The following is a 27,674-nucleotide window of genomic DNA, read 5'->3' on the forward strand; positions in this document are numbered from 1 at the left end:
CCTGAAGGGCTTTGGAACTTTTCCATGGAGACTGTGATCCTGACTTAAATCCGTTAAAAAAAAAAAAAAAAAAAAAAGCCTGACACTTAAACCTGGGCAGAACAGGGAACCAAGAAGCATTCCATTCCCCCCCAAAACAGTACCGCATCTATTTTCTACTCAGAAAGGCTTTAACCTTTTGGTCTTCCTTTTAATCGACACCTTTCCTAAAACGGAACGCTGGCTGTGGCTGGTATCTGGAGCTGAGTCACCCCGAGAGAGCCACTCAGCCCTTCTGGGTCTCAGGCTGTCCTTACAGAAAAATTATGATACACACCTTGATGCCTTGTGATGACAAGGAGGTTAAATTATACACCCTGCTACAAAATTTCCCGTTGGCATGAGAAAAGAATTTGGGAGCTAGATAGAGGTGCTAGTAGTACAACGTTGGGAACATGGTAAATGCCACGAAAATTTACACTTTAAAATGGACTATGAGCAGGGGTTGGGGGTATAGCTCAGTGGTAGAGCATGTGCTTAGCATGCTTGAGGTCCTGCATTCAATCCCTAATACCTCCACTAACAAAAAAAAAGACAAAAAAAAAAAAAAAAAAAAAAAAGGACTATGAGCGTCCCCCTCTCGACAGTGACATGAGTGGGGACCCCTCCTACCTGCAGCCTTCTCAGCCCTCTCAGCCCGAAGGCGCCCAGCCTCCCGGAGCACAGCCATGGCCTGGATGGCGGCCCGGAGCACCGCCCAGCGGAACACGGCTACCGGGTCCATGCCGATGAGCTCCCGCACGTAGGAGCTGTCGCTGCCCCGCAGGAGGGCCACAATGTCCGGCCGCATGTAGTCCATGTTCTTCTCCCGGAAGTCCTGGAGGGGGAACGTTCGCGGGTAGTCATTTGCCAGTGCTGGCCGAGGCCCCAGGGGCCAGCACGGGAGGAAGGGCTGGCAGTGGGGCGGGGCCCATCTCAACGAGAGAGAGGCAGTTCCTGCCTGTGAGGCCCTGGACAGTAGAGCCCGAGGTTTGACGCTGGGTCTGAGCGCCCTGGAACCTCGGCCAGCAAAACCGATCAAGAAGAGGGACGGAGCAAGTGCCGGAGGGAAGGGGCCCCCAGGGCACCCACATGGTCCCCTTCCCGCCTCCCAGACAGAGCGTGACTTGACTGACAATGGAGACAGACAGATGCCTACCTTGATCTGATATTTCACCTTCCCTGCGAAGTGCTGGATGATGAACGCCGGCTCCATGACGGGCGTGCCGAGGAAATACCTGTTGTCCTCGTGCTGCTGTTTGAACTTGGCCAGCAGGGTCTGGCTCGTGGCGTGGGGAAAGCTGGGATGAAGATTGGAGACCTTTAATGGCAGGGACAGCGGCTGGGCACCCGCTCTGCAATCCAGGTTGTGGACCCTCCACGGATGAGGTGGGCAGGTGCTCAAGCTGCTCTGGGTTGAGCACGTGGCCGAGGGTGGGGAACCTCTGCTTGGTTTGCAGAGGCCCAGGGCAAAGGGATGCACTCAGGGCTGTGGAGCGAACTTGGAACTGGTAGAGCAGCCCAGTGCCCAGGGCGGGTGGCCCATGAGAACGTTCGGTTCCAGGCAAGACTGCGACCTGGGCCCATCATGGTGCAGCTCCTGGAATTATCCCGGGCCTGGGTGACTTCTGGTTGCAGGTGGGTCTGTACCTGGATGCTTAGAGTGGGTCTTGCCTGTGCTCCCTTATTAGAGGGAGGGGCCGGGGGCAGAATAAGGGAGCCGTTGTACCTGGCTGTTTCGGCCTCCCAGGAAGAAAATGCCACTGTTGGCTTTGGTAATGCCCTGCCTGTGCCTGGCCTCACCACAAACACAGGCAGCGGAATGTGCCTCCAAATCCCCAATGCCCAGCTTCATGACTTCATGGGGGGCACGGGTGAGATTCTTTAGCTATGAGGCACATCTTTTCCAGCGCCAGGGTGTGGAGAGAGAGACACCCGTTCACTCAGTTGTGGAAATAAGTAACATTTCAACATACTATTTTAGGAAATCCCATTCAATGCACACATACAAAAAAAAAAAATCCATGATGGACTGAAATAGCAAGATTTTAAACAAAGACAGATCTGACCCTGCTCAGCTGGGCCCTGCCTCACATGCCTTCCCCAGATCCGTCTCTGGGAATTTCCTGGGAGTGACGACTCAGCCCATTCTAGCACCTTGACCCCAAGCTGAACATTCTCTCCCCAGATCCCTGCCTAGAATGGGTGTGTCTCTCCTGTCCCGGGTGGGACTTGGTCTGAGGCAGGAGGTGAGCCTGATTTACCCCAGCCCTGAGGGGCCTGATAAGGTTGTTGATAAAAAGACGTGTCCTCGTCCTGACCCCTCAGAACCTGTGTATGTGACCCTGTTGCGAAACAGGTCTTTGCAGATATAATCAACTTAAGATGAGGTCATTAGGGTGGGCAGTAATTCAATACCACTGGAGTCTCTATAAGAGGAGATGAGATGGAGAGAAGGTGCTGTGGCTAGTAAGGCAGAGACTAGAGTGATGCAGCCACAAGCCAAGAACACCTGGAGCCCCGGAGGCTGGAAGATGCAAAGAAGGATCCTCCCCTAGAGCCTTGGGAGGGAGCATGGCCCTGCTCACATCTTGACTTTGGCCCATCACTACTGATTCTGGACTTCTAGTCTCCAGAACTGCCAGAGAATAGATCTGTTGTTTTAGGCTGTCTGCTCTGTGGCCATTTTCTATAGCAGCCACAGGAAGTAAGTTCAGCTAGTGAATTTTAGTGACTGTGATTTCAGGAACTCCGGCTGGGTGACTGAGCACGAAGCACCTTAAAGATACCCTGTCCAGGCTTCATTGTGTCCTCAGGGGAGAGTCTGGCATCTGGGCCCCTGATACTATGCATTGCCCTTTGTTTGCAAGGAGGCACCGACCCTGTGCTCAGCGTCTAGATTCAGGTTCCATGATCTTCCCCCGAGAACTCCCAGGTGGGTGTGTTTCTGAGTTCACAGTGATTGAGAGCGTTAATAGTTCTGTGGTGAAATATTCTGCAAACGTGAGATCACGATTTCTGGTCATGTGAGTATGAGCAACTCAGCCGTTCTCAGGATGGTGTGGACTCAGGGTGAGGCTCTGGGGTTGTGGAACAGGACTGAGTGCCCAGATCTGCGGACACATGGGGCGGTGGATACTTACTTGCTCTCTTCGTCCAGCAGATAGAAGAGGCCGGTGGGCTTCTTGCTGATAAGATGGATGCAGCCAACATTGTCTGTGTAGTCGATGTTGTGCCACGAGATCCCTTCGCTCTGGTACTCCTCCTGTGGGGTCCGAGGGGCATCCGGTTAGCTCATCAGTTCACAGACACATTAATACTGACGGAGCACACGCCGTATGTAAACAAAGTGTATTTACATATGCACGCACATGTTTATATAAAACATAACATTTATATTTAATGTAGTTATTTCCATATTAAATTAATATATATTAACTGTAATATAACATATAGTTAATATATATTAAATACATTTAATGTAAAAAATAAAATGTATTTAATATATGTTAAATATATTTAATAAGTTAATAAGCATATAAATATGTGTGAATAACATAGAATGTGTATTAAAATGCCAATAGGAATACATTAATATGTAAAATTATTAGATAAATTAACAATTACCTACAGGAAATAGAACATACATTTTCTAAGGTCTATCACAGCAAAGTGCTTAGAATTCCACTTAAAATCACTCAGGGGTCGGCAAACTTCCTTTGTAAAGGACCAGACGGTAAATATATTAGGCTTCACGAGCTCGGGGGTGTCTGCATGATTACTCGGCTTTGCTGTTGTAGCCAGAGAGCGGCCACAGAGGCTACGTGAACAAATGGGCGTGGCCACGTGCCGGTACCTTTCACCTGCCCGGCTCTGGAATCACAATGTCCAATAGCCGTATAATGTGAGTGCCCTGTATCACTTCAAATTTTCTAACAGCCACATTAAAAAATGTAAAAAGAAACAGGTGAGGCTAACGTTTAACAACAGACTTAACTTAATCCAACACATCAAAGGTGTATGATTATGTCAACATGTAACTGATATAAAAATTATCGATGAGACATTTTACATTCTCCTCCCACTCTGAATCCCACACTACGTCTTTGCAATACACTGTGTATTTTGCTCTTCTTGCACAAATCCATTTGGACCAGCCATGTTTCAAGTGAGAAACGTTGAGTTTTGGCCAGAAGGCATGATAGTAAAATTAGCCAACTATCTATATAAATCAATCAGTTTTCTTTCCGTGTCGGAATCAATCATGTGGAGGATGATACTTGGGTAAAGACGGCTGGCTATTTAGCAGTGAAAAGACATGTAAGAAAGGCTATTATTTCGCTGATAAAAGCAAATCCTTACAGCGCAACTCAGTTTCTCTCCCACTGAAAGGACTTTAACGTTTGAGCAGAGAAAAGGTACAAAATTGGCCCCAAATATCCCTGACATTTGCCTCATCCTGGGCTGGGGGGTTGGGGAAGGGAGCAGGATTTTTCCCGGACTCTCCCTTTTTTGCAGAGAAGAATTCTGGGGCAGTTTTGCTGACAAACCAGGCCCCAAGGGAGATCCCGGTTCTGGCTCATTCCGCTCCCCCTTGGGCTGGATGGCCCAGGAGCTGGTATTTCCTTACCTGCTCCAGTTTAAAAATGTGCTGGTTGAAGTAATACTGGAGCTGCTCGTTGGCGTAGTTGATGCAGAATTGCTCAAAACTGTTCCTCTCGAAGTCTTCAAACCCAAAGATGTCGAGGACCCCGATGGACAAGCACTGGGGGAGGCGGAGGAAGCGGTTATTACTGGTAGATCCTCCTGTGGGAGCAATCTGTTTGGTGGTGAGGGCCTGCTCTGCTGTTGCTGCCTAGGACCCCATAATACGAAACAAGGAGCCCTGTGTTCTCATTCTGAGCTGGGCCCCAAGAATTGCATCCCATCCCGTTCCCTGGGAGGAATCTGCCTCTCGCCCGATGATGCTAAGTGTGGCCGCCTTGGCTCCCGATGTCACCAGTCTCCGGCGGAGGGTGTGTGGCACTCACTGAGACGGACTCTTCCATGTCCTTCTTGTTAAGGAGGGCGTGGTTGATCCGTAGCACGATCCAGTCGAATAGGGCGCTGTACAGTGACTTGGCCATGGAGTCACGGGCGGTGATGGCCTGTGGGGCACAGAGGGGGAGTCACACCTTGGCAGAGAGGGCCCCAAGGTCTGCACACGTTGGGAGATGGAGGTGGTGACCTTCCACACTCAGCTCATCCAACGCACCCCCTCTCACCTTACATGCCATCCCGTCAGCTTGGACGCCCTTGCACACCCACGAGTGAAGCGTGAAGCCCTGACCCAGCGGCCTGTGGTTTGGCCAAGTCTTTCTCTCTCCTTGGAACTCCTAAGTCTCTCTCCCTCCTCGGAGCTGAGGTGGGAACGCCGGCTCAAGGAAGGCGCCGTGGGAGAACTAACCATGAGGCTGAGCTAGGTTCAAAGCCAGGCCCCCTGCAGTTCTGGGAGGCCCATGAGGCCGCCTCTGGGGGCCTAAAAGCAGTGATGGCTTTTACAGTTTTTTTTAAAAAGGCTTGTTTGAGGTCAAATTTACACATAAGAAATTCCTTTTTTGTATGTTCTCAGATCTAAGTCGTGACAAGACTTCTTCGGCTGCTATCAAGATCTAGAACAAGTCCCTCTGGTTTTCAGGAAATGGGGTCAGGAGGGACGCAGCCCCAGTGCCTGAAGTTTTTCCGTTCAGCTCAACACCTCTGGGGGGCAGCCGTGCTGCGGTCTCAGGTGACCTGCAGCCACTTTCTTGTACCACGGCTGGGTGCCTTTACCCACTCGAGCTCTGCCTGCCCAAACAGCTTCCACCATCAGCTAAAAACCTCCCCACCCCCGTGGCTAGGTACTTTCCTGCTGCTCTCCACGCTGCAAAGTCACATTGCTCTTGAGGTGTAAAAACGCAAGAAAAACTCGCCCCAGAGAAAACATCCAGGCTTGGGCAAAGGCCATAGAGAGGTACCTTATCAAGACTGAGGGGCCCATGCGATGCTTCTAAAGGTCATACTCAAGCCCTGGGGTTGACAAACTTTTTCTGGCAAGGGCCAGTCAGCCTCTGTTGAACTACTCAGCTCTGTCACTGCGGCAGGAGAGCAGCGTGTCAATGAACGGGTGTGGCCACGTGCCAATAAAGCTTTATTGACAGAAGCAAGTGGTGGGCCAGGTCTGGCCCCGCGTGCCCACCAAGCAGCTAGAAACACAGAGACCAACATACATGGCCCTAGCTCTGGCCCTCGAGCTGTCTGAGCTGGTTTGTACCCCACCTGACCTTACATGAGAACCATAGGTGGCTGCAGGGTTCTCCTCCATCACTTTAGGGGCAGGCAAAAGACCACCCATACTAGCTGTTCCTGGAGGACCACCCCTTCGTCCTGCACTCATACTTTGGGGGGCTGGCACCCAACGAGAGCCCAGAGCAGCGCTCACCTCACTGAGACTATAGGGAAGGATGAGCTTGTCGTTGGAGGTCACTGTTTTTCTTTTGGTCAGAACTTCCACCAAGATTTCTCGTTTCACCTGTTTCAAGGTCAAGGAGAAAGAGAGGCGGGGAGAGATAAATTAGGAGATCTGGGGTTAACAGACACACACTATATATACAAAACAGATAAACAACAAGGTCCTACTGTATAGCACAGGGAACTATATTCAATATCTTGTAATAACTTATAATAATAGAAAAGAATCTGAAAAAGAATATGTATGTAACTGAATCACTGTGCTGTACACCTGAAACTAACACAATGTTGTAAACCAACAATACTTCAATTAAAAAAAAATAAAAAAATTTTTTTAAAAAGGGAAGGGGAGAGGAGTTGGAGAGCTTGTTGACTGGATCCTTCTGCCACTGAGGCAAGGCCTGAGGAGGGTGGGAGAAGGACCCCAGCAGCCAGGCCGGGAAGTGGGCCCAGAGCTCACCCTCAGGGCTACCAACCCACAGTGTGTGCTGCACTCAGCGTGTCGCAGAATGATCACACCCACAGGCTTGCTCAATGGCCCTGAGAGTGTGGTCACACGGGCCTGGGTGTCACTGCAGGCCTTGGGCTCAGGTGCTGCCTGGCGACCTGCGTTTACAGCTGTTGCTGTTGGAGGCGGGTTCCTGGCGTGGGTGTGGGGGCTGAGCGAGGGGCTGAGCCCTCCCTGACTGCCAAACCCTGTCCATGAGTGGGTGGCAGTCAAGAGATGGGGTGGATGTGAAGGGGAGGGCTGTCCCAATCTGCTGGCAGACATGCTCAGTCACCCCCAGGAATACGACAGGAGCTGGGGCTTCTACATGCAGGCACACCATTGGGGGGGGGGGAGGATTCGGTTTGTTTGTTTGTTTGTTTATTTAATAGAGGTACTCTACCACTAAGCTATACCCTCCCCAGCCAGGCACACCTTCTTAAAGAGCCACAGATGGCATGCATGCTTAGAAAACAGCCCTGGCACCACAGGCATTTGGGAATAGGTCAGTCTTTGCTGTGGGCGACTGTCCTGTGCATTACATCATGTCAAACAGCATTCCTGGCCTCCATCCACCAGATGACAGTAGTACCCCTGCCCAAAAAGATTCCAGACATGGCCCTATGCTTCCAGGGTTGAGGACCAGTGGATAAGAGGATGGATGGATGGATGGTCCAATGAGAAAATGACCTCATAAATCAAATGATTTTTTTAAAATTAAAGTACAGTAAATTTACAATATTGTGTTAATTTCAGGTATACAGTAAACTGGTTCAGTTATATATAATATATATAAACGATGATACTAAAGAGCCTTTCAAGTGAGGGGCTGAGGTGGGAAGTGGCCCTTCCCAGAAGGGAGTCCTTCAGAAATGAGGACAGGGTGGATGTTGAAGCCGCTACGCTAAGTGAAATGAATCAGACAGAGGAAGACAAATACTGTATGATCTCACTTACATGTGGAATCTTAAAAAACAAAAAACCCCAACCCCCCTAAGCTCATCAGCATAGAGAACAGATTAGTAGTTGCCAGAGGTAGTGGGTGGGCAAAATGTGTGAAGGGGTCAAGAGGCATAAACTTCCAGTTACAACATAAGTCATGGGATGCAGTGCACTGCGCAGTGAGGATCATTAATAACACAGTATTGCATAATTGAAAACCACTAAGAGAATAGATCTGAAAAGTCCTCATCACAAGAGAAAACAATTCTGTAGCTATGTATGTTGACAAATGTTAACTAGACTTATTGTAATGATCATTTTGCAACATATACAACTACCAAATCATTATACTGTACAGCTGAAACTAAACAAATGTTGTGTATCAGTTACACTTCCATTTAAAAAGATCTCTCGCTACATGGAGGCAACTATGATAGTCAGCTGGGATGTTTTCATCATTTTCAGAGATTATGCATTCTTTCTGAATACTTAAAAAATTTTAAAAAAATTTTTTGAGGGAGGTAATTAGGTATTATTGTTCTTTTTATTGTTATTGTTATTATTATTATCATCTCAATAGAGGTACCAGGGATTGAACCCAGGACCTTGTGCATGCTAAGCATGCACTCTACCACTGAGCTATACCCTCCCCTCTCCTTTATGAATACTTTTGTATTTCTTTTGCTGCTTGCAAACATGCATTTCCAAACTTGAAATACAGGTGTGAACAATGTGTACCAAAAAAAAAAAAAAAAAAAAAAGAAGAAAGAAAGAAATGAGGAAGGGACACTGCAGAGATGGCGCAGGAGGAAGCAGGCAGACAGGCCTCACTTTACAGAAGTGCAGCCATTGCAGGAGGTTCTGGGTCTCAGCGGCCACCGTGGCTGGGGACAGGGAGCAGTACCTTCAGGAGCTGCTGACAGCGTGTCCAGCACCTCGGGGGGCCCAACCTCCAGGCCTTCGTCTCGGCCCGTGGCTCTCTTCTTGTAAGTGACGTTGCCCAGATACAGGATGGCCGAGAGGATGGAAAAAATCCTGTGGGGGAAGAGGAGCCTAGGTTGGGGCAGATTCCCCAAGAGTAAGACCACAGAGGCTTCCAGGGAACTGGGCTGAAGCTTCCCGTGAACTGGGCTAAATTCGTAAAGCCAAGTCTGAAAAACGTCCAGTCCTCTGTGAGGGACTCTATGGAATGGGACTTTGGGTGCATCTATCTCTACTGTTTTTGGCAGTAATGGTGGTGATGGAGTTGGTGGGGGCTTAAAATTTTTTTTTATGGAGGTGTAACATGCACACAAAATAAAGTATACAATTTCCCAAGTGTAGTTTGATGAAATGTCACAAAATGTACAGACCTGTAACTAGCACTCAGACCAGGGAACAGAACATTCTAGGCCCTGGAACCACCCTAACTGGCCCCCGGAGAAGAACCTGCAGTCCTGGCATCTAACATCGTCTGTGAATTTGACATCTATGAAATCACATGTACTTGTACCTGGCCTGTCACTGAAAAAGTGTGAGGTGGAGGTGCCATGCACGTTACTGCACTGAAGCATCGTTTGTTCTTTTTTTTTCTTTTCTTTTAAATAATAAGCTCAAATTTACTTCTAGGGCACAATCCGGTTAGAAAATAATTTCCATGTTTTTCATAGCATTGTTCATTCTTAATGCTGCTGACCAGCACTTCTCAGCCTCGGCACTGCTGACACCCAGCCCCTGTGCAGTGTGACACTCAGAATGTCTCTAGACAAGGCCAAGTGGCTCCTGCGAGCAGAACTGGGCCCCCAGTGAGAACCACTGCTGTGCATGGAGTAGTCCAGGGGTCAGCAAACTAGGGTCTGTTTTTGCACAGCCTACGAGCTGAGAACGGTTCTTTTTTATTTTTTTGAATTTTTTGGGGGGTTCCCCCCCAAATTAGGTTTACTTATTTATTTGTTTATTTTTAGTGGAGGTACTGGGGATTGAACCCTGGACCTCATGCAGGCTAAACGTGTGCTCTACCACTGAGCTATAATCTCCCCCGGTTCTTAAGTTTTCAAAGGGTCATTAAGAAACAAAACCAAACAGAAAGAACAGGTAACAGAGACTGCTTTGCCCTTGAAGCTTAAAATACGTATTATCTGCCCCTCTCCAGAGAGTTTGCCGACCCCTGTGTGGATATATCGCAATGTGTTTATTCATTTAATCTTCTTTGGGTGGGCATTTGGAGGGGGTTTCCCGGGCTGGGGGCTGTTATAAAATGAGGCTGCTGCTTGTGTGTGTGTGTGTGTGTGTCTCTGGGTGAGCAAACGTATGCTTTTGGTTGTCACACATCTGCAGGGGAGACAGTTTTCTGCAGTGGTTGGCCCCATTTGTGCCCTCCCAGCAGCGTGCTGGGCAGTGTTCCCTCTGGGTATCCTAGATGCCTGGGCAGGTGTGGAGAATACCCTGTGTGGTTTCAAAGAATTGAAAAAATATTTAATTGTGGTAGAATACACATCATGTAAAATTTGCCTTCTTGACCATTTTTAAGTGTATAGCTCAGTGGTATGAAGTACATCCACATTGCTGGGCAAAAGCCCTGTGAGTATTTTTTTTTTAATGTATTTATTTATGAGAGGGGGAGGTAATCAGGTTTGTCTGTTTGTTTGTTTATTTAATGGAGGTACTAGGGATTGAACCCAGGTCTTTTTGCATGTTAAACACACACTCTACCACTGAGCTATACCCTCCCCCCCAAACATAATGTTGAGATTATATTTTATTTTGTGGGGGGAGGTAATTAGGTTTGGTTATTTATATTAATTTTTTAACAGAGGTACTGGGGATTGAACTCAGGGCCTCGTGCACGCTAAACACGCACTCTACCGCTGAGCTACGCCTTCCTGCCCCAAAAGGCCTGCAGTTTTAATTAGCATTTCCCTGTGGCTAATGACAAGAGCCCCCTTCCATGTGCTCACTGTCACTGGGCTACTCTCCTTGGTGAGGCCTCAAGGAGGGTGTGGGTCAGATCTCAGAGTGACTGGTAAGCCCGGGGGCACCCATGCAGGAGGGGGGGCGGACAGCTGGGCCCACCCACTTACTGCTTCTTGGTGGCAGGGAGGAAGCCCACCATCTCCATGGCCTGCTTGAGTCTTTCAAAGTCGTGCTTCAGGTCCTCCCCATCTTCGATCTTCAAGTTATGCTGAAAAACAACGTCGGCGGCGCTCTGGGTATTTCAGGGCTGGTGAGGGTGGCGTGCAGGAATGATTTTGGCTGGAACCGATGGGGCAGGGCCCAGGACATGGGGAATGAATGGGCTCCTTTATGCTGCCCCACTCTGGGCCTCCTTGGAGCCGGTTAGGGGGCCGGAGAGGGCCAAGGCGGATGGCCTCTGACCTCCTGGCAGTGCGTAAACAGCCCGTGGGGAACAGAGGCTGTGTTTGTGGCCGAGGCTCGGGGCTGTTTACCTGGTTGAGGTAGAAATAATCTTCAGGCTGCTTGAGCTGAAATTCCTGACGCTCTTCCTCGCTGACGCCAAGTAACAAATAATAAAACACGTGGTAGTTCCTGTAGGTCAAAATTAGGAGAAAAAAGTTGTTTTTGGAAGCTGAGCAACAGCTACTCTTCAAACCGCTACTAATATTGCTTTGGAGATCACACCAGGGAGGAAAAAGCACCTCGAGTATGTACAAATTTGAGACAGTAAGTTGATTCTTATTATGTCAAAACAAAACAAAACAAAACAAAAAAATAAACCAAAACCCAAGCCATGAGTTTCTCCAGTGAGTAGATGCCTCAAGGGGTGGGCCTGTCTCGCTCACTGGTGGAGCAGAGATGCTTCTAATTTACCCACCTTTTGGCAGATATCTGAACACCTACTCCAGGTAAAAAGCCTTGGGCAGGCAGAAAAATAAGCATGAGAAGGTGGCAAAGCTCATGCTCCTAGGAGATCTGCCCTGGCCTCCAGCAGATTTCCGCAACCTCGGGACATCTGCTTCTTCCCTTTGTCGGGAAGGAGGCAGATGTGGTGGCTCACCAAGGAAATCTCCTCCTACCTCTCATCCTTCTCCTGAGAGACCAGGCGAGACTTTTCAAGCAGGTATTTTTCAACAACAGCTCTGTCATTAAGAGGACAAAGAAGAACAAATTAATTAACAAATTAATACTGTTTCCTCGGAGAAGAGGAGTGATTTGTTAACTGTGGCGAAGCCAGCTGTGGATTAACTTCCTTGGACTCGAGGTAAACACAGGTACCTAAAGGCAATCACCTTAAGTGTTGTAAGTATCATCTCACCCTAAAGGGAAAAGCAGTCACCCTAAAGGTGCCTTGCCCTGCTACTACCATCTATAAAATAAGGAACCTGGGTTGGCCGTTTCTGCTCCCTGGATTGGATTCGGGCTGACGGCTGTATGGAAGCCCAACCTGGCATCATGTAGGACCCCTGTCCCCACCCTCCAAGGTGGTGGGAACTGAAGCACTTGTACCCACGTGTTCACAAATAACACCGGAGGGGTCCAACCCTGCTCCCACTATGTCTCTGGTGATTAAATCTTTCTCCAATTAAAAATCTAAATGTAAGATACTGGATTCACTTTTCTATTCTTTTTAGAATAGCTTTGTTAATTATTAATATACGATACACTGTGTGTGCTCAAAAGTGCAAAACGAGATAAGTTTTGATGGTGTCCTTTAGAATCTATGCAATTTTCAATAACGGCTTCATTAGGTATAATTGATGTACAATAAACTTAAAATGTGTGACTGGATGATTCGTGACACATGCAAACACCTGTGATCCACCACCATGAACAAGACAGTGAACACATCCATCAGCTTGAAAAGTCTCCTTGGGCCCTTTGCCTCCCTGCCACCCACCCCCGAGCAGCCACTGACCAACCCCACTAAAGATTAGATTGGATTTTCTAGAATTAAAAAAAAAATAAAAAAGAATCATTTAGTACGTACAGCTGACCCTTGAACAATGTGGATTTGAACTGTGGGTCTACTTATATTCAGATCTTTTTTTTTAGTTTTCTTTTTTCTAGGGGGGTGGCAGTAATTAGGTTTTTATTTATTTGTTTAAATGGAGGTACTGGGGATTGAACCCAGGACCTTGTGCATGCCAAGCATGTGCTCTACCACTGAGCTATACCCCCTTTGGGTTTTTTTCCTACGTGATCTGAGGTTCGTTGAATCCATGGATGTGGAACCACAGATATGTAGGAATTGTGGATGTGGAGGAACCACAGATACACGGGGCTGACTATAAGTTATACTTGGACTTTCAACTAACTCCCGTGTTGTTCATGGGTCAAATGGATATTGTATCTGCCTTCTTTCACTCAGCCCAATGCTGAGATTCAGCTGCCTTGTAGCATGTATCAGACCTTCATTCTTTTTCATGGCTGAATAATACTCTACACATATAGACACACCACATTTTGTTTATTCACTCATCAGTTGATCGACAGCTGACGGACATGAGTCCATGAGGCTGTGTGGGGGCTGGGCCAGGGACAGGGCACCTGGGCAGCCACACCCTCCATGCTAACAGAGACATCACACATTCCTCGGAGATCTATGAGTCTCTGGGCACAGCTTTAATTTAATGCCATGGATTTAAATGTCCCCTGGGATGGGCATGACGGTTCCCATAGATGGATGAGGTGCTAAAAATTGGGAGGGGCCACATGCTGCCCCACAGAGGGAAGGTTGCCTGGCGAGGACCCACTATCACCAAGGATGTGAGATGTACGGGTCTGCAGGCCACCCTCATCCGAACCCATCCTATTATACAGAAGGGGTAGCCGGTGCCTGCGGGTGGTAGGGTTGGCTCCTGGTGCAGGGCTTGCTGGATGCTGCCTGCCTCTCTCTCTAGGAAGGCAGTCTTCTGTCTGCAGCCTTCTCAGATGCCTGCACACACAACCTGCATGCAGGGGTTCCCAAGGGTTCAGCCTGTGTTGTCTCCTCGAAACCCATATTTTCTTCCATTCCTTCCCCCAGCCAGTAACTTGGAGTTATAAGCAGTTTGTTTTCCTGGGAAGGGAGGTGGAATCTGGTTCTAGACTCATGTTTCAGTCTCAATCTAGCTGATTCCCTGTGCTGTGTTGGCCCATGGGCAAGGACAGCGACCCCGTGGGCACTGAGCTGGCATTTGACCGGCCACAGACCTTTCCCTTTGCTGATCATTCTGGAAGCCTACAGGGGTCTTGTTGGAAGCCAGGAATTCCCTGGCACTGAACCCTGAGCCCACAGGAAGACGAAGCTTTGCAAATTGGGGAACTGGGGGAAGGCCTGGACTGCCCCTGACCCTTGGCCTCAGCGGAAAAGCGGCAGCGAGAAGTGTCACCTGCCCCAAAGCAGAACCGAGTCTAGGCCTACTCCTGGCGAGCTGGCTGCAGCCACTGCCTGGACAGGAAGTGCACCCTCCTCTTTGGAGTGTGGGCAGGTCAGAGTCAAGGGCCAAAGCAGGACTTCCTTTCCTGACGCCAAGGCCACCGATACAACTCTTAGAAGCTGGTCTGTGAGATCCAGCCACCCGGGGCCTCTGGTCCTGAGCCTGATGGGAGCCAAGGCAGATAGGGCAGGCCAGACACTTAGCTTAGAGCCAGTCCTGCTGGTGAGCTGGGGTGAACGGTGGCCCCCAGAAATGTCCACCTGGGACCCATGACTGTGATTGTGAAAAAAGGTCTTTGCAGATCCAATAAAGTGAAGGATCTGGAGATGAGAACCTCCTTCATGATCCAGACAGGCCCTAAATCCAAGGACACATGTCCTAAAAGACAGAAGAGATGATCACAGAGAGACACAGGGGAGAAGGCCATGTGAAGACAGAGGCAGAGACTGGGTGAAGCGTCCACAATCAAGGATGCCTGGGGCCACCAGAAGCTGGAAGAGACCAGGAGGGATCCTCCCTTGGAGCCTCTGGAGGGAGCGCAGCCCTGCCCATACCTCGATCTTGGACTTCTGGCCTCCAGAACTGTAGAGGAATAAGCTCCCATTGTTTGGAGCCAGTTGGTTTGTGGTACCTTGCTTCAGCAGCCATAGGACATGAAACAGAGACCATGTGAAGGACAGAGCTAGGCAAAGGTGTCTGGGGGAAACAGGGCCTGCTGGTAGCAAAAGCTCTGGCTTCTGGCCTGAGGTCTGCAGGGCCAGCGTGGGACTCAGGGAAACAAAAGGCAGCCTTTTGGTGTCTCTGCTCCTGCCAAAGGAGCCCCTGTTTCTGAATTACAGCAACAGTTTATTTTTGTGTGTCTGCCTGGTAACATACTCTGGGCATTGCCTGCTGGACGGAGGCTTTGCAACGTGGCAGACACCATGTGTAAAATATGGACCTGTGGGAGAAAAACACATTTAAATTAAGGAGAGAGGGTCTTTGTGGAGAAAAGGCTGAGACCTGCGGGGCAGGTGGGGTCAGGCGGGTGGCTCTGGGCCCAGGAGGACTCAGGAAGGCACCACCTGATGGCCCATGGTGGCGCCGAGGCCATGGAGAGAACTGTCCGCTTCCAAGTGTCCCTGAGAGCTAAAGAGCAGGCGCAGCAGTTATCAAGAGTCTCTCCCACACCACTGCCTGTCCAAGCCTGGGTAGCAGGAAAAAGGAAGGAAGCCAGAGGCTGAAGGATTCAGGAAAACAACATTCCTGTTCATGTCTTGAATGTGCATCATCAAGTCAAACGATCATCAGGTCTAGATGGACCAATCAGGTTTAGACGGACCGAAAAACCTGGAAACTTTAAAATCAATCCCCTAGAGGACCTCTCCCTTCCTGCAACACCAGTGCCTTCTCGCAGCCTCCAGGGGCCTGTTGCTCAGGTCTCCCCACTTTAGGGCTTCTCACCCTGCTGCTCAGACCATCACCTGGGGCCTTTGCAAATCCCACTGCCACTGCAGACCCTCATACCAGAATGTGGAGGAAGGAGGGTGCCTTGGAGCAACTAGGCAATGGACTGCGCCAAAATGCCTTTTCTCCCCACAACTTCGAAATAGTTTTATTGGCTCATGAGACTTCTACATACTGAAAAAAAAAAAAAAATCCAAAACATTAAGCAGTATTAAATCACAACTACATTTTTTTAACTAATTGAAACTACTCAAAATATACATTTTTTAAAGAAAAAAAGTCCTACAGAACTGAATTCTGAAATGACTTTATGACTTAAATAGATAATTCCTTGTAACATTAATTCATTGTATAAAGCTGCCAGACATCTTCATTAGCATAACTATTGCACAGAGTGCAAGTGAACACAACTTCAACGCTACACGTTTAGTTGGAAGTAACTGTGCCACCACCTAAAGAACTCACATTTCTGGCACAAAATGTTGATCTGTTTTAACTTTCACCAGGCAGCCAACTTCACAATCCAGTTACCACGTATAGACTCACCCACCTATTCATCCATGTATCTATCTAAATTCATCAATCTACCCACCCATCCTCTCATAAATCTACCATCTACCAAAGAATCCACGAATCCATCCATCCATCCACCCATCCATGAATCCACCCATCCATCCATTCGTCCATCCATAAATCTCCCATCAAGCCATCCTTAAATGTACCCATCCATCCTTTTGTTGTTTTTTTTATATATAAATGTTTTTTATTGAGTTATAGTCATTTTACAATGTTGTGCCAAATTCCAGTGTAGAGCACAACTTTTCAGTTATACATGAACATAAGTACATTCATTGTCACATTCTCTTTCGCTGTGAGCCACCACAAGATCCTGTATATATTTCTCTGTGCTACACAGTACAATCTTGTTTATCTATTCTACATTTTGAAATCCCAGTCCCTTCCCACCCCCTGTACCCATTCATCCTTGAATCCATCCATCAACCATCATCCATCCATCCATTTATCCACCCATGAATCCATCCATCCATGAATCTCTCCATCCATCCATCAATCCATCCATCAATGAATCCAACTATCCATCCATCCACCCATGAATACATCCATCCATCAATCTACCCTCCATCCCTGCATTCTACCCACTCCTTCCGTGAACAGCTGCCTCACTTTGCTACCTAGCACCATGTCTCTTTTTGGCTAAAGGGGCATGTCTGGCAAGTGTCAGAGTCTATGTCAACTCTCTGTGGCATCCCTAGACCCACTAAACTAGACACATCAAGACCAGGAAATAGATTGGTGTGCCCTTGCCAGTTCTTGGCAAACCCCATCACACTAGGACCTCCAGCTCATTGTACTTACTCCATGGGAGCCTAGGCCCATGCTTGACACCCCAGAGGATGATCCGGGGATGGCAGGATTGGTTATGGTGCCACCCCTCCCCCACCTATGCCTCCCACCTCGACCCACTGCTCAGACTTTCACATCGGTGACTTAAAATCATGCTTGCTTCCCTGTACAATTCACAAGTGCCTGGAAGGCCAGCATTTCAGCACCCAGCTCCCTGCTGGCTCAGGCCTGGCTCTCCACTGCAGGGAAGCCCAGGACCCCAGACCCAGGCTGGAGTGCACAGCGTGGGCAGCTGCCAACTCACCCTCTCACGATGCCACTCTCCAGGTAGTTGACCTGGATGAATTTCCCAAATCGGCTGGAATTGTTGTTGTGGGCTGTTTTAGCATTCCCAAAAGCCTGCAAGGAAAACAAAAGCAGGTTTTTAGGTTGTGAGCACAAACTTTCTACAGGCTGCAGCCTGGGAGCCTGGGAGCTCCCTCTGTGTGCTGTGGACCCTGGCTCGCTGGAGGTCACTCAGTGACTCCAGGTGAGATCTGGAAAACACGAGGGTAGGTGGCCCTAGGGCATCCTAAGGGCTTCCACTTTATCTCTATGTCTGGGTTGCGGGAGGGGCTCAAGTTTTAAGTCCCGGATGTTAGAAATGCCAATTGTCGGAATTCTTTTTCGTAATAATTGTTCACGTAGCAAAATTGTTCACTGTGGGCCAGACCCAGTCCACTGCCTGTTTTTTGTACTGCCTGTGAAGCCAGGGGTGGTTTTTACATTTGTAAATGGTTTAAAAAAAGAAAGAAAAAGAAAAACAACCCCAAGAAGAGTAATATTTCCTGCCATGTGAAAATTCTATTCACGTTTCAGGGTCCATAAAATGAAGTGTGTTGGCCCATGGCCAGGCCTGTTCATTTACTGATTGTCCACAACTGCTTTTGTGTTGTGACCACAGGGGAGCTGCGACAGAGACCATCTGGCCTTCAAAGCCAAAAATATTTACTATCCAGAATATTTACTTTCCAAAAGGAGTTTGCTAGGCCGTGGGCTGATATGGGCTTCAGGTTGTAGGCTGAGCACCAGCCTGGGTGTGAGGGAGCAGAAGTGAGGACAGGTCCCATCCTGGAGGGGTCCTGCAATTCTCTGGGATGGCAGGCAAGCAGGTTCACAGTAAGTTTTTTAAAAATTGGGGTAAAATTGGCATAACATAAAACTGAGTGTTTTATTTTAATTTTTTAAAATTGTTTTATGGAGGTACTGGGGATTGAACCCAGGACCTCGTGCATGCTAAGTAACCACTGAGCTCTACCCCCACCCCCCAAAACTAAGTATTTTAAAGTGAACAATTCAGTGGCATTTAGTATAGTCACAATATTGTGCAACCATCACCTCTATCTAGTTCTAGAACTTTCCCATCACCCCAAAAGGAAATCCATCCCCATGAGCAGTCTCTCCCCATTCTCCCTCCCCCAGCCCCTGGCAACCACGAATCTGTTTTCTGTCTCTATGAATTTGCCTGTGCTGGACATTTCATGTAAATGGGGTCATGCACTATGGTGGCTTTTTGTGTCTGGCTTCTTTTACTCAGCATGTTTTCAGGGTTCATCCATGTGGTATGAATCAGGGCTTCATTCCCAATATGCAGAGGAAAGTGGGCACAGAGTACAGAGCCTGCGGCTTGGTGGGGTCCCCCCTAGGGTCTCCCATATGACCACCATCCAGATTACGACAGAGAACACCCTCTGTCCCTCAGCCAGGCTCCTGGGGTACCTGTTTCCTATGCAGTACCCAAACAGGGAGAACAGACAGGGAGAAGGTGTGATGGAGCCTTGGGGGAAATCAGGGCAGGGAAGATGCCTGGGGAGTGGGGTTCCTTGTTTCAGGGAATGAGAGGCCAGTAGAAGTGGGGACAGTGAGGCTGGGCCGAAGAGGGGAGAGAGGCAGAGATGGCATGGGGGAGCTGTGACATCCCAAAGTCACATGCAGAAAGGGAAGCTTGGCAGCAGCAAAAATGCTGTCAGGCTCGCGCTGTTTCCAATGTTCCCATTTGAGGAGGCTGGCCGTGCGGGAAGGGTGGGAGGCAGGGAGGCCACAGCTGTGAGGAGGTGGCAAGGCCACTGCCAAGGTCTGCTGCGGGGTGTGTCTATGTCTGCAGGTCTAGTAGGGTGGGGGACAAGGGCAGGGTGGAGAGAGGTGGCCAGGCCCTCCAGGGGAGTCAGGAACAGGGAGACACCAAGAGGAGATGTGATTTTCTTGAAGCCCTCATGCTGCAGGGCAGATGGATGCAGTTGATCATTGATCAGAGCTTCTGGTGTGACCGCCTGAAGCCAGGAGCCCCATAAAAAAGTGTCCACTGGAAAGCCTGGGATACTTCCTTGGAAAATGGCTCATTCAGCAGAGCTTAAGATCAGGGCCCCGCTTGGGCCCATGTGCCGGTCACTCTCCTGGCTGATCGGGTCACAGTATGAGTGACTTCCTGCCCTGATGCCCCAGGGGCTCCAGACCTGAAACAGGCCTCGCTGTAAAGCCTGAACCAACCGCCAAGCTGCCAAGCCGGGGAGTAAGAGTGGAGGAAACGGCCCTGGAGAGGCACCCCGGCCCCGACTGCAAAATCGGGGGTACCTTCAGGGTGGGAACAGGGGCTGGGCACTTCATTGGGGAGCAGTCTCCACATGGCCTTGCAGAGGAGGAGCACAGCCTGAGGAGGCGCCTTCCGGAGTCAGACAGCGGCCACAGAGCCCACCCTCTCCTCTTCTTTACAAGGTCTTGACGTATATGCCTGAGCTACTGGCCAGCTGCTGGGGGCCGGGCCTCAGTCGACCCTGCTCTCCTGCATATTTACAGAACCCAGTGCAGGGTCCCCACTCTCGGCACAGCTGAGACTTGGGGGCTGGACCATTCTCTGCAGGGGGAGGCCATTATGCGCACTGTAGGGTGCTGGGCAGCCAGTAGCACCTAGGACCACCAAACATGTCCCCAGAGAAAGCCGAATTGCTCGGGCTGAGAAGCACTGCTAGGTACCGAGGGAGGGAAGAGGGGTTTGCAGGGCAGGGTCGTCGAAGCTCCTCCTGTAATAAGGGCCCCATGTGGGCTGCAGGCCCTGATGGGTCCTCTAGGGAAGAAAACTCTCTTTCCAGGTTTCATCTCCTCCAAGTTCAACCTTCATTTGAGGGTAAAGCCCACAGGCTCCTGAGCCACCGCTCTGGGAAAAGCAGACAGCAGATCTGTCTCCTCCTTTACTTCCAGACCCTGCGGGGTGGTGTCTGAGCTGGGGACAGGCCGGCTCTGTGAGAAAATGAGCTCCCACAAGCAAGCACACGAAGTCCTGCCTGTCCCAACTACGAACAGATGGTGAAGGGGCACTTGAATCCCGCATGGGCTCCCTCCCAGGGCCAGTCCTGGGTCCCCGCAGTGCCTGGTTTCAGGGCCTGCCACAGTCCCCCTTGAGATGCACATTCACATCCGGAAGAGCCACAGCGGTCCCTTCTGAACTCGGAACAAGTCTCTGCGGCGATTTCTAAGGAAACAGCCAGGCCTGGCGTCCTGGGGACAGGAGGGAATGTCTTCGGGATGTGAGGGCCCACCAGCTCTCTGGTTCTGCGATTACCAGCGCGGGGGGCCCGGTGACCTCATGTGTCTGGTATGCGGTCTCAACACACTGCGACTTTTCAGAGCTGATCTAAAAATATCCGGTTGGTGCTATTATACGTCCCGTCGGAGGAGGAGGAAATACTAGCCTGGCACTCGAAGTGAGGGGAGCTATTGTGTAGCTGTCCCGGGGCTGGCCAGGGGTGTGCGTGGTCTCCAAGCACAAGGGTGGCTGGTGTACCGGGTGGATGGTGTGGGGCTGGGGATGGACGGGAGAAAGGAGGAGGGACCGGGTGCCGGCTCTGATGCGATGTACTCTGGCACTGGGGTCAGGGAGGCCATGCGCTCCTGCTGTCTTCCCACTGGGCCAGAAAATCCACAGCCCTGGCAAAATGCTTCTAGGGAAAGGCCTCTACTTTCTTAGGAATGCTTTTTTTCCCCCTTTTTCAGAATATCAAAGACATGTTTCTAATATAAGTTGTACGCTTTGAAAAAAAGATACAGAATCTTGCTGAAAATTTATCCAACAAAAGAGAAAAAAAGCCCATAAAGTGATGAGTCTATAATTCAACCTCACTCCCTGTCGGTTGCTAGGTAAAATGAACAAAGAGGCAGCGCACATCAGGTGGCCCCAACCCTGCCAGGGATGCTGAGAGCTGGGGGGTGTCCAGCCGTCTTCCAACTGCCTTTGTCTTCGAGGTTCTTCTTTTGGGAGCTTGAAAAAGGCTTTTTAAATCAAAGACATCCAGCGTTGAGCAGCCTACTTAGCCAGAAATTTCCAGAAGGTGCATTTTCTATCTAAACAGGACGGCTCTTTACTCTGTTGGAATGCACGGTAAACATTCTAGGAAAGACAGTGATATGACATCAAAGCATAACCTGTGGTGTGTGCCAGCCCCACGCCAGGTGTGCTATGGGCTTCTGACTCTTGTCGAACTTCTCTAAGGGACAAATTGGCCTTCCCCATTTCAGATGAGGGAACTGAGGCTCAGAGAGGTCAGCTGATCACTCTGAAGCTGAGAGTGGGTGGTTGACACAGCCCTGGGTTGGAACCCAGTGCCCCTACTCCCAGCCCACGTCCCTTCCATCACCCCTCAATCCCTGGGCCAGACTGGTCCTCAGCACCTGGAGCCAGGCAAGCGGGTCTGGGACTTCTTGGGGTGTCTTCCTGCCCTGGCTGGAGGCAGCTCACCCAGGGCCTGGCAGCCGAGCAGGCAGATTCCCGAGCCCTGAGTTCACACCTGGCCTCTTGGGTATTCCACGTGAAAAACAGATAAGCCCCGAGAGGGACTGCGTTAAGCAAACTGTTTTGCTTTCAGATTTCAAAACCCAAAAGTCCCATGGAATGAACTCACAAAGGCAAGAGCATTTGCCCATCTCCTGTGTTGACAGGTGAGCCCCAACTCGGGGTTCCCCTGGAGAGAAGTCCCCCAGCCTCACCTTGCAGGGTGGTAGTCCTTCCGGCCAGGCAGAGGTGGCCTGAACCAGGATCTAACTCCATCGTGCCCAGATACACCTGCGGCCATCCTTCCTCTGAGACAAGTTCTAGGTTGCTGTCGTGGCTTGGTCTTGATCGGGGGGTTGGCCTTCTCTGTTTTCCGGATCTAGCCACAGGGACCTCCCTTCCCAAGTGTTCATGGTGCTTTTGTACATGTGGTTTCATTCATTCACTTAACAACAATTTACTGCTGTGTGCCTGGCACTGTTCTAGCCTCAGAGAGCCCCCTCCCTGATGGGCACCCCCCACAGGTCCAACTTGGCTGTGGCTCCAATGTCACTACCTCCGAAGTCTCCCCAACCCTCCCAGGCACTGTGGGTTGCCTGCTGCCACTCGTGATCTTGACACCGCCCTTCCCCCTGCAATGCCACGTCTGGGTAGAGCCTCTGCCCCCCACCCAGAGACCATGAGCCACACATCCAGGACTTCCAAATCTCTCATATCCATTCAAGGCTGGGAACTAGGACAGAGGAGTGACTGGTGTTTCCAGGAGAGACTGCAACTTGTAAAAGAACACTAGCAAACACGAGGCCACGGTGAAGCTGAAAGACAGGGCGGAAAGGGAGACTGTGTCCCACTCGCTAGCCAGCAGGAGCCCTCTTGTTTGAGTTATTTTTTGAGCCAAGTGTTCTCCAAGTTCCAGGCATATCTTTCAATGTGAAACAGTACTCAGCCCAGGCTGTGTCTATCTGGGGACAGAGGTGACTGCTGGCACCACAGGGGTTGGCCTGCGAGGCACGCCATGGCCCCTGGAGCCCAGGAGCCCTGCTCTGCTATGTCTGCTGAGCAAACAGCCCCGGGGATGTGCAGTCAAGCTGGGACTTTCCTGTGTGGAAATGCCGGGGAAAATAACCCCGAGGGGGTGCACGGGGTGGGGGGCTATTTCTGGTGAGGTGCCCAGGAGAACAGCTCTGCTTCCGCAGGGGTTTCCAGTGGGTCCCTGTGGCCCACGGAGGGGGGCTGTGCCAATCGGGGCAAATGAGTTGGCTGCTCTTGGGTTTCAAGTTCCTCTCCTGTAAAATGAGGGGGCAAACCCTTGCCTTCTCAGGTTGTATGAGAATGAAACGAGACTGCTTGTGTGGACCAGGGGCCAGCAGGCTTACCCTGTGAACGGCCAGGTAATATTCTGGGTTCTGCTGCGACGACTCAGTTCTGCTGTGAGAGCGTGAAGCAGGCACAGATGACCTGTACGTGAAGGGACGTGGCCATGGGGAGGACACCTTCCCAATGCCTGGGGAGGGCAGGGGGTGGTGGCGGGTGGGGGGATGGGGGTGGGAGGACATGGTGGGGAGAGGAAGGCTTAGACACTGACCTCTGCCGGGGTCAGTAAATTATGGCCAGCCACCTGTTTCTGTATGGTCTGTGAGCTAAGAACAGCTGTCACATTTCCAAGTACTTGAAAAGAAATCAAAAGAGTATTTCACCACACACAAAAGTGATATGAACTTCAACTTTCAGTGTCCACGAATAGTTTTGTTGGCGCATGGCCATGTCTGTTTATGGATGGTCTGTGTCTGCTTTTGGACCATGGCGGGGCTGAGTTGTGGTGATGGAGTTTTGCCCAACAAAGCTGAAAATACCAACCCTCCGGCCCTTCACAGGAAAGGTGTGCCGGCTACCATTCTAGGGGCTCTCAGTTACATGTCCCCTTCTCCCAAATGGGACCAGGGCAGTGCTGGGACGGGGAGAAGACTCTGATACTCAGACGTGCAATGTGTGAGCAAGAGAGGGCATTGAGTGTTGCCTGGGCTGACTGTGGTCTCTGCCCAAGGCACAGCAGGGACACAGAGAAGCAGGACCAGGAAGCATGGAGGGCAGAATGGGCCAGCATATTCACAGGCCCAGAGGGGCTGAGTGGAGAGACAGAGAAGCCTGCTTCCCTGGAGCTGGGGAAGGGAGAAGCCCGGCTGATGCGGTTTCCACAGAGCTGCTGCGCAGGGAACGGATGGAGGCAGCCAAGGCTGGCAGAGGGTGGCTGGATGTGGGGAGGATGAGGACAATGGGAATGGGGTGGCAATGATGGCAGTGAGGGGCAGTAGCTGTGGGGTGGAAGATTAGACCCCCACTCCCCTGCCAGCCCACGCAGGTGACCGCTGAGGGCTCACTGGGCTTGTGGGTACAGTGCAGGAAGTGAACAAATTACCCCCAACTTCATGGCTCCCCGAGTCACAGATGAGGAAGTGGTCTTTCCAGGGCCCAGCTGACACCCAGCCTCGGCCCGGGTTCTGTTCTCTTCCTGTTGCCCACGGGGCTTGGGACACCCAGCAGGCTCTCTCTAGCCAGCTGCTGGATGGATAGACGGACAGGCGGATGGAGGCACGTACAGAGAGCCAAGTGCTGACAGGACGTGACACTCACCCCCTCTCCATGACCCCCATTCATAACAGGCTCTGTCCTTCCTGGTCTATGATCTCAAACTTGTATCTAGTTATTATGTCTAGTCTTTAATTTTTTTTTGGCAGGGGGAGGTAATTAGATTTATTTATTTATTTTTAGAGGAGGTACTGGGAATTGAACCCAGGACCTCGTACATGCTAAGCATGCACTCTATCACTAGAGCTATACCCTTCTGCCCAGGCTCTGGCCCTCTTATCCATAACAGCACTGACTGTCAGCCACAGATGTGGAAAGAAACACTGAAAACACAGCACGGGCTCCTGGGGCCAGGATGAGGCTTTTTGAAACAGATTCCTACCAAGGGCGAACTGTGCTGGGGAGAGGGTGGTGGGGAGTTGGGGGTGGAAGATGGAATCTTAGGGAAAAAAAGAAAAAGAAGCCAAGTATGAAACAAGTTATTGTATCTCCTATTTCACTACATTTTGGTTTAGGTTATAAATGAAACCACGTGCTAGATCACAGAAAGAATAAAGAACAGATTAAGCTTTGATGGGGGAGGGTCTGGCTTGCTTCTTCCTGCACCAAAAATATTTGAGGAATTCATCAAGATCCCTGAGGGGTCGTTTTACCCATTTGATTCCCAAATCATTCTCTTTGGGGTTTTACTTCGTTCTTTTTCTCAGGTTTTTGAGTTGGGAAATTAACGCACTTGCTTTCATTTTTTCATATTCATTCATGGCTACGAGTTGTCCTCTCATTACTGCCTTAAATGTATACCATGGGTTCTGATAATATACAGTTTTGATCACTGATTTTTAAAAAGTCTGTAATTTTGGTTTATAGATACCTCTTCATCCAAGAGTTAACAGAAGGTTAGCTTTTCTTTTAAAAAAAAATTCCATATGGAAGGGCATTTAAAAGAATCAATTTCTCATTTTACTGCATTAAGAGTGTTGACCATAATATTTCTACTTTTGGAAATTCTAGATGCTTTCTTGGTGACCTAATATATGGATGAGTTTTGTGAACGTTCCATGAATACTTAAGATTTATTCTCATATTGGAGTGAAGGGTTTGCAATATGGCCACAATCTGTCTAAATGTGTACTTTGGGCATCTTACATCCTTGGTGTTTGCTGTTCACTCAACTAGTCTTGTGTTATGTGTTTGTATCTATTTCTCCTAGGACTTTTATAATTTCTACTTTGCAAAAGCAGCTGTTGTGTTGTGGGGTGCATAGATACTTAACTATTATACCCTGATGGTAAATTGAGGATTTTGGCATTATGATGAATTTTCTTCATCACATATAATGTTCAGGGGCCTGAGCTCTACCTTTTACACACTGGAATTGCGGCTGTGTTCTATCCTGTTTCTGCCTGCCACATTTGTGCCTATCCTTTTATTTTTAGCTTCCCGAACCACTTTGGGTTAGGTGTGTCTTATTCATAAAACATGGATTTGAAATTTGCTTTGTGAGGCAAGCTGAAAACTCTCTCCCTTTAGGTAGATTGCGCCCATTTAAATTTAGCAGCATGATGCACTCATCCCCTCATTAGCTCTCCTCCCATCTGCTGCTTGTGGGTGTGGCTGAGTGACTAGAGGTCAGAACAATTCTCCAACTCACTTCTGATGACTTCCTGAAATCCTGCACCTTTTGTAAAGATTTTCCAGCCTCACTTTGCAACTGATCTGTTTTTAATTTGTGTGGTGGGATGCATCTGGGGAAAGGAGCCACCAGGCCTAGTGGACTGGATGGAGTCATATTTAGGCTGAGCCGAGTGGGGAGTACGAGCGGAGGGCTTGTTCTGTAAGCGGGTGGCTCACTATGGAAGGGTTCATCTTGGGATGACTTTGCTTCCCTATAAAACTTTCAAACTGCAAGCTGTTGATGACAAGAACTGCAAGGACTTCTGATACTTTCTTTGCAGCAAAACTAAGCATTTGCACTTGTGGGGAAAGGTGCGCTCCCAGGGGTGGGCTGGAGGGAGCGTCGGTGGTCTCCAGATCATCCCTCTACTCTCCCTGCAGACGCTTGAGCCTGTCTCTACACCCTCAAATGGGGCTGCCCCTTGGGGCTCCAGGCTCCCCTTGGGCCCACCCTCCATACCCAGGGAGAGGAAACCTGTCATCCAGGGGCTCCCCTGGTTATAGCAGTGAGGATGGAGAGTCAGAGCTGTCAAGATTTCAGTTCTCAACCCCAATCCCCACCTGCCCCGTGAGTCACCACTACCTTACTGCTCTGGTAGCTTGAGGGGAGGGAGAGAAAAGGCTGAGCATCCAAATATGGGCTGTGGGGGTCTGTTAAAGACACAGAGTCTCGGGCCCCATCCCAGACTTGCAAAATTTCTGGAAAGGCTAAGGAATCTAAATTCTTAAACCAGAGCCCAAGGGTGTTCTTCTGATTCCTGGAAGGGTTAGAACTGCTGCTCTAGGGTTTATTATGGGAATGAAGTATCTCTAGGAAGAAATAAAGCAAGAGGATGTCTACTTATACCCCTCCCTCTTTCTTGAACATTTGGAATAGGGATCTAGATAGTCAAGAGCGGGACAGGGAAAGAACTTTGTGCTGGGTACACCTAGTTTAATCAGACCGCTCTCCTAATGCTTAGTGCCAAGAGACTGGAAACTTTCATACTCAGGGTTTCACGGAGATCAGCCACTACCCGCTTGCACCCCACCCCCAGGTGGGTCCTATTCCCATCCTGCCTGCCACTCGATGGCCTTGTTCAGCCAGGCCCAGCAAGCTGGAGGGGGCATGGAGGAGAAACTAGGTCCCTGTGGCGATGTTGGAATAGGCACAGGAGAAGAAATCATTGTTGAGAGCCACCTCCCAGCTTTGCTTCCTTATAGCCCTGAGAGGCAAGGGATCATCTGGGAAACTGAGTTTGGTGGCTTGGCCCAAGTCCTGGCAAGGGGCTCTGCTTTGTCCTGACGTAGGTCCGGCTGGGAAGCCGGTACTCTGCACACCAACCCGGCTGCTGGACACTGTCACCTACCCACACCAGTGGGGCCATCATGGCTGAAGCTCAGGTAGTGGTGGGAAACATTTCAGAGGAAGAGATGACAGGATATGGTGACAGCGAGTGCGCAGGCAATGGAGGAAAGCACCCAAGACCAATGGTGATGGTGCAGGCGACTGAAATGGGGAAGTGGGAGA

At 49.8% G+C, this 27,674-nt stretch overlaps 1 protein-coding gene and 1 non-coding gene across 4 annotated transcripts in view; both read right to left on the bottom strand.

The window, feature by feature from the left end:
• MYO9B (myosin IXB) overlaps positions 1 to 27,674 on the bottom strand; it is an 83,756-nt gene that overhangs the window by 25,748 nt on the left and 30,334 nt on the right. For 2 of the 3 annotated variants that reach the window (XM_032465330.1, XM_032465331.1), the window contains exons 1-7: positions 8,841 to 8,887; positions 6,479 to 6,568; positions 5,049 to 5,165; positions 4,649 to 4,783; positions 3,162 to 3,283; positions 1,178 to 1,319; positions 652 to 856 (exon numbers count right to left, since the gene is read on the bottom strand). In XM_032465330.1, the coding sequence (XP_032321221.1) occupies positions 652 to 856; positions 1,178 to 1,319; positions 3,162 to 3,283; positions 4,649 to 4,783; positions 5,049 to 5,144 (700 nt within the window). In that variant the 5' untranslated portion in view covers positions 5,145 to 5,165; positions 6,479 to 6,568; positions 8,841 to 8,887. Of the gene's footprint in view, positions 1 to 651; positions 857 to 1,177; positions 1,320 to 3,161; positions 3,284 to 4,648; positions 4,784 to 5,048; positions 5,166 to 6,478; positions 6,569 to 8,155; positions 8,172 to 8,840; positions 8,972 to 10,995; positions 11,097 to 11,361; positions 11,462 to 11,949; positions 12,013 to 17,407; positions 17,503 to 27,674 lie in introns of those variants that run through there. The other variant, XM_032465332.1, reaches the window with a different exon arrangement.
• TRNAA-GGC lies at positions 12,980 to 13,051 on the bottom strand. Its single transcript has one exon. It is a non-coding gene; the product is annotated as a tRNA-Ala (tRNA).

This window comes from Camelus ferus, chromosome 22 (genome assembly GCF_009834535.1).
Source record: "Camelus ferus isolate YT-003-E chromosome 22, BCGSAC_Cfer_1.0, whole genome shotgun sequence".
NCBI lineage: Eukaryota > Metazoa > Chordata > Mammalia > Artiodactyla > Camelidae > Camelus > Camelus ferus.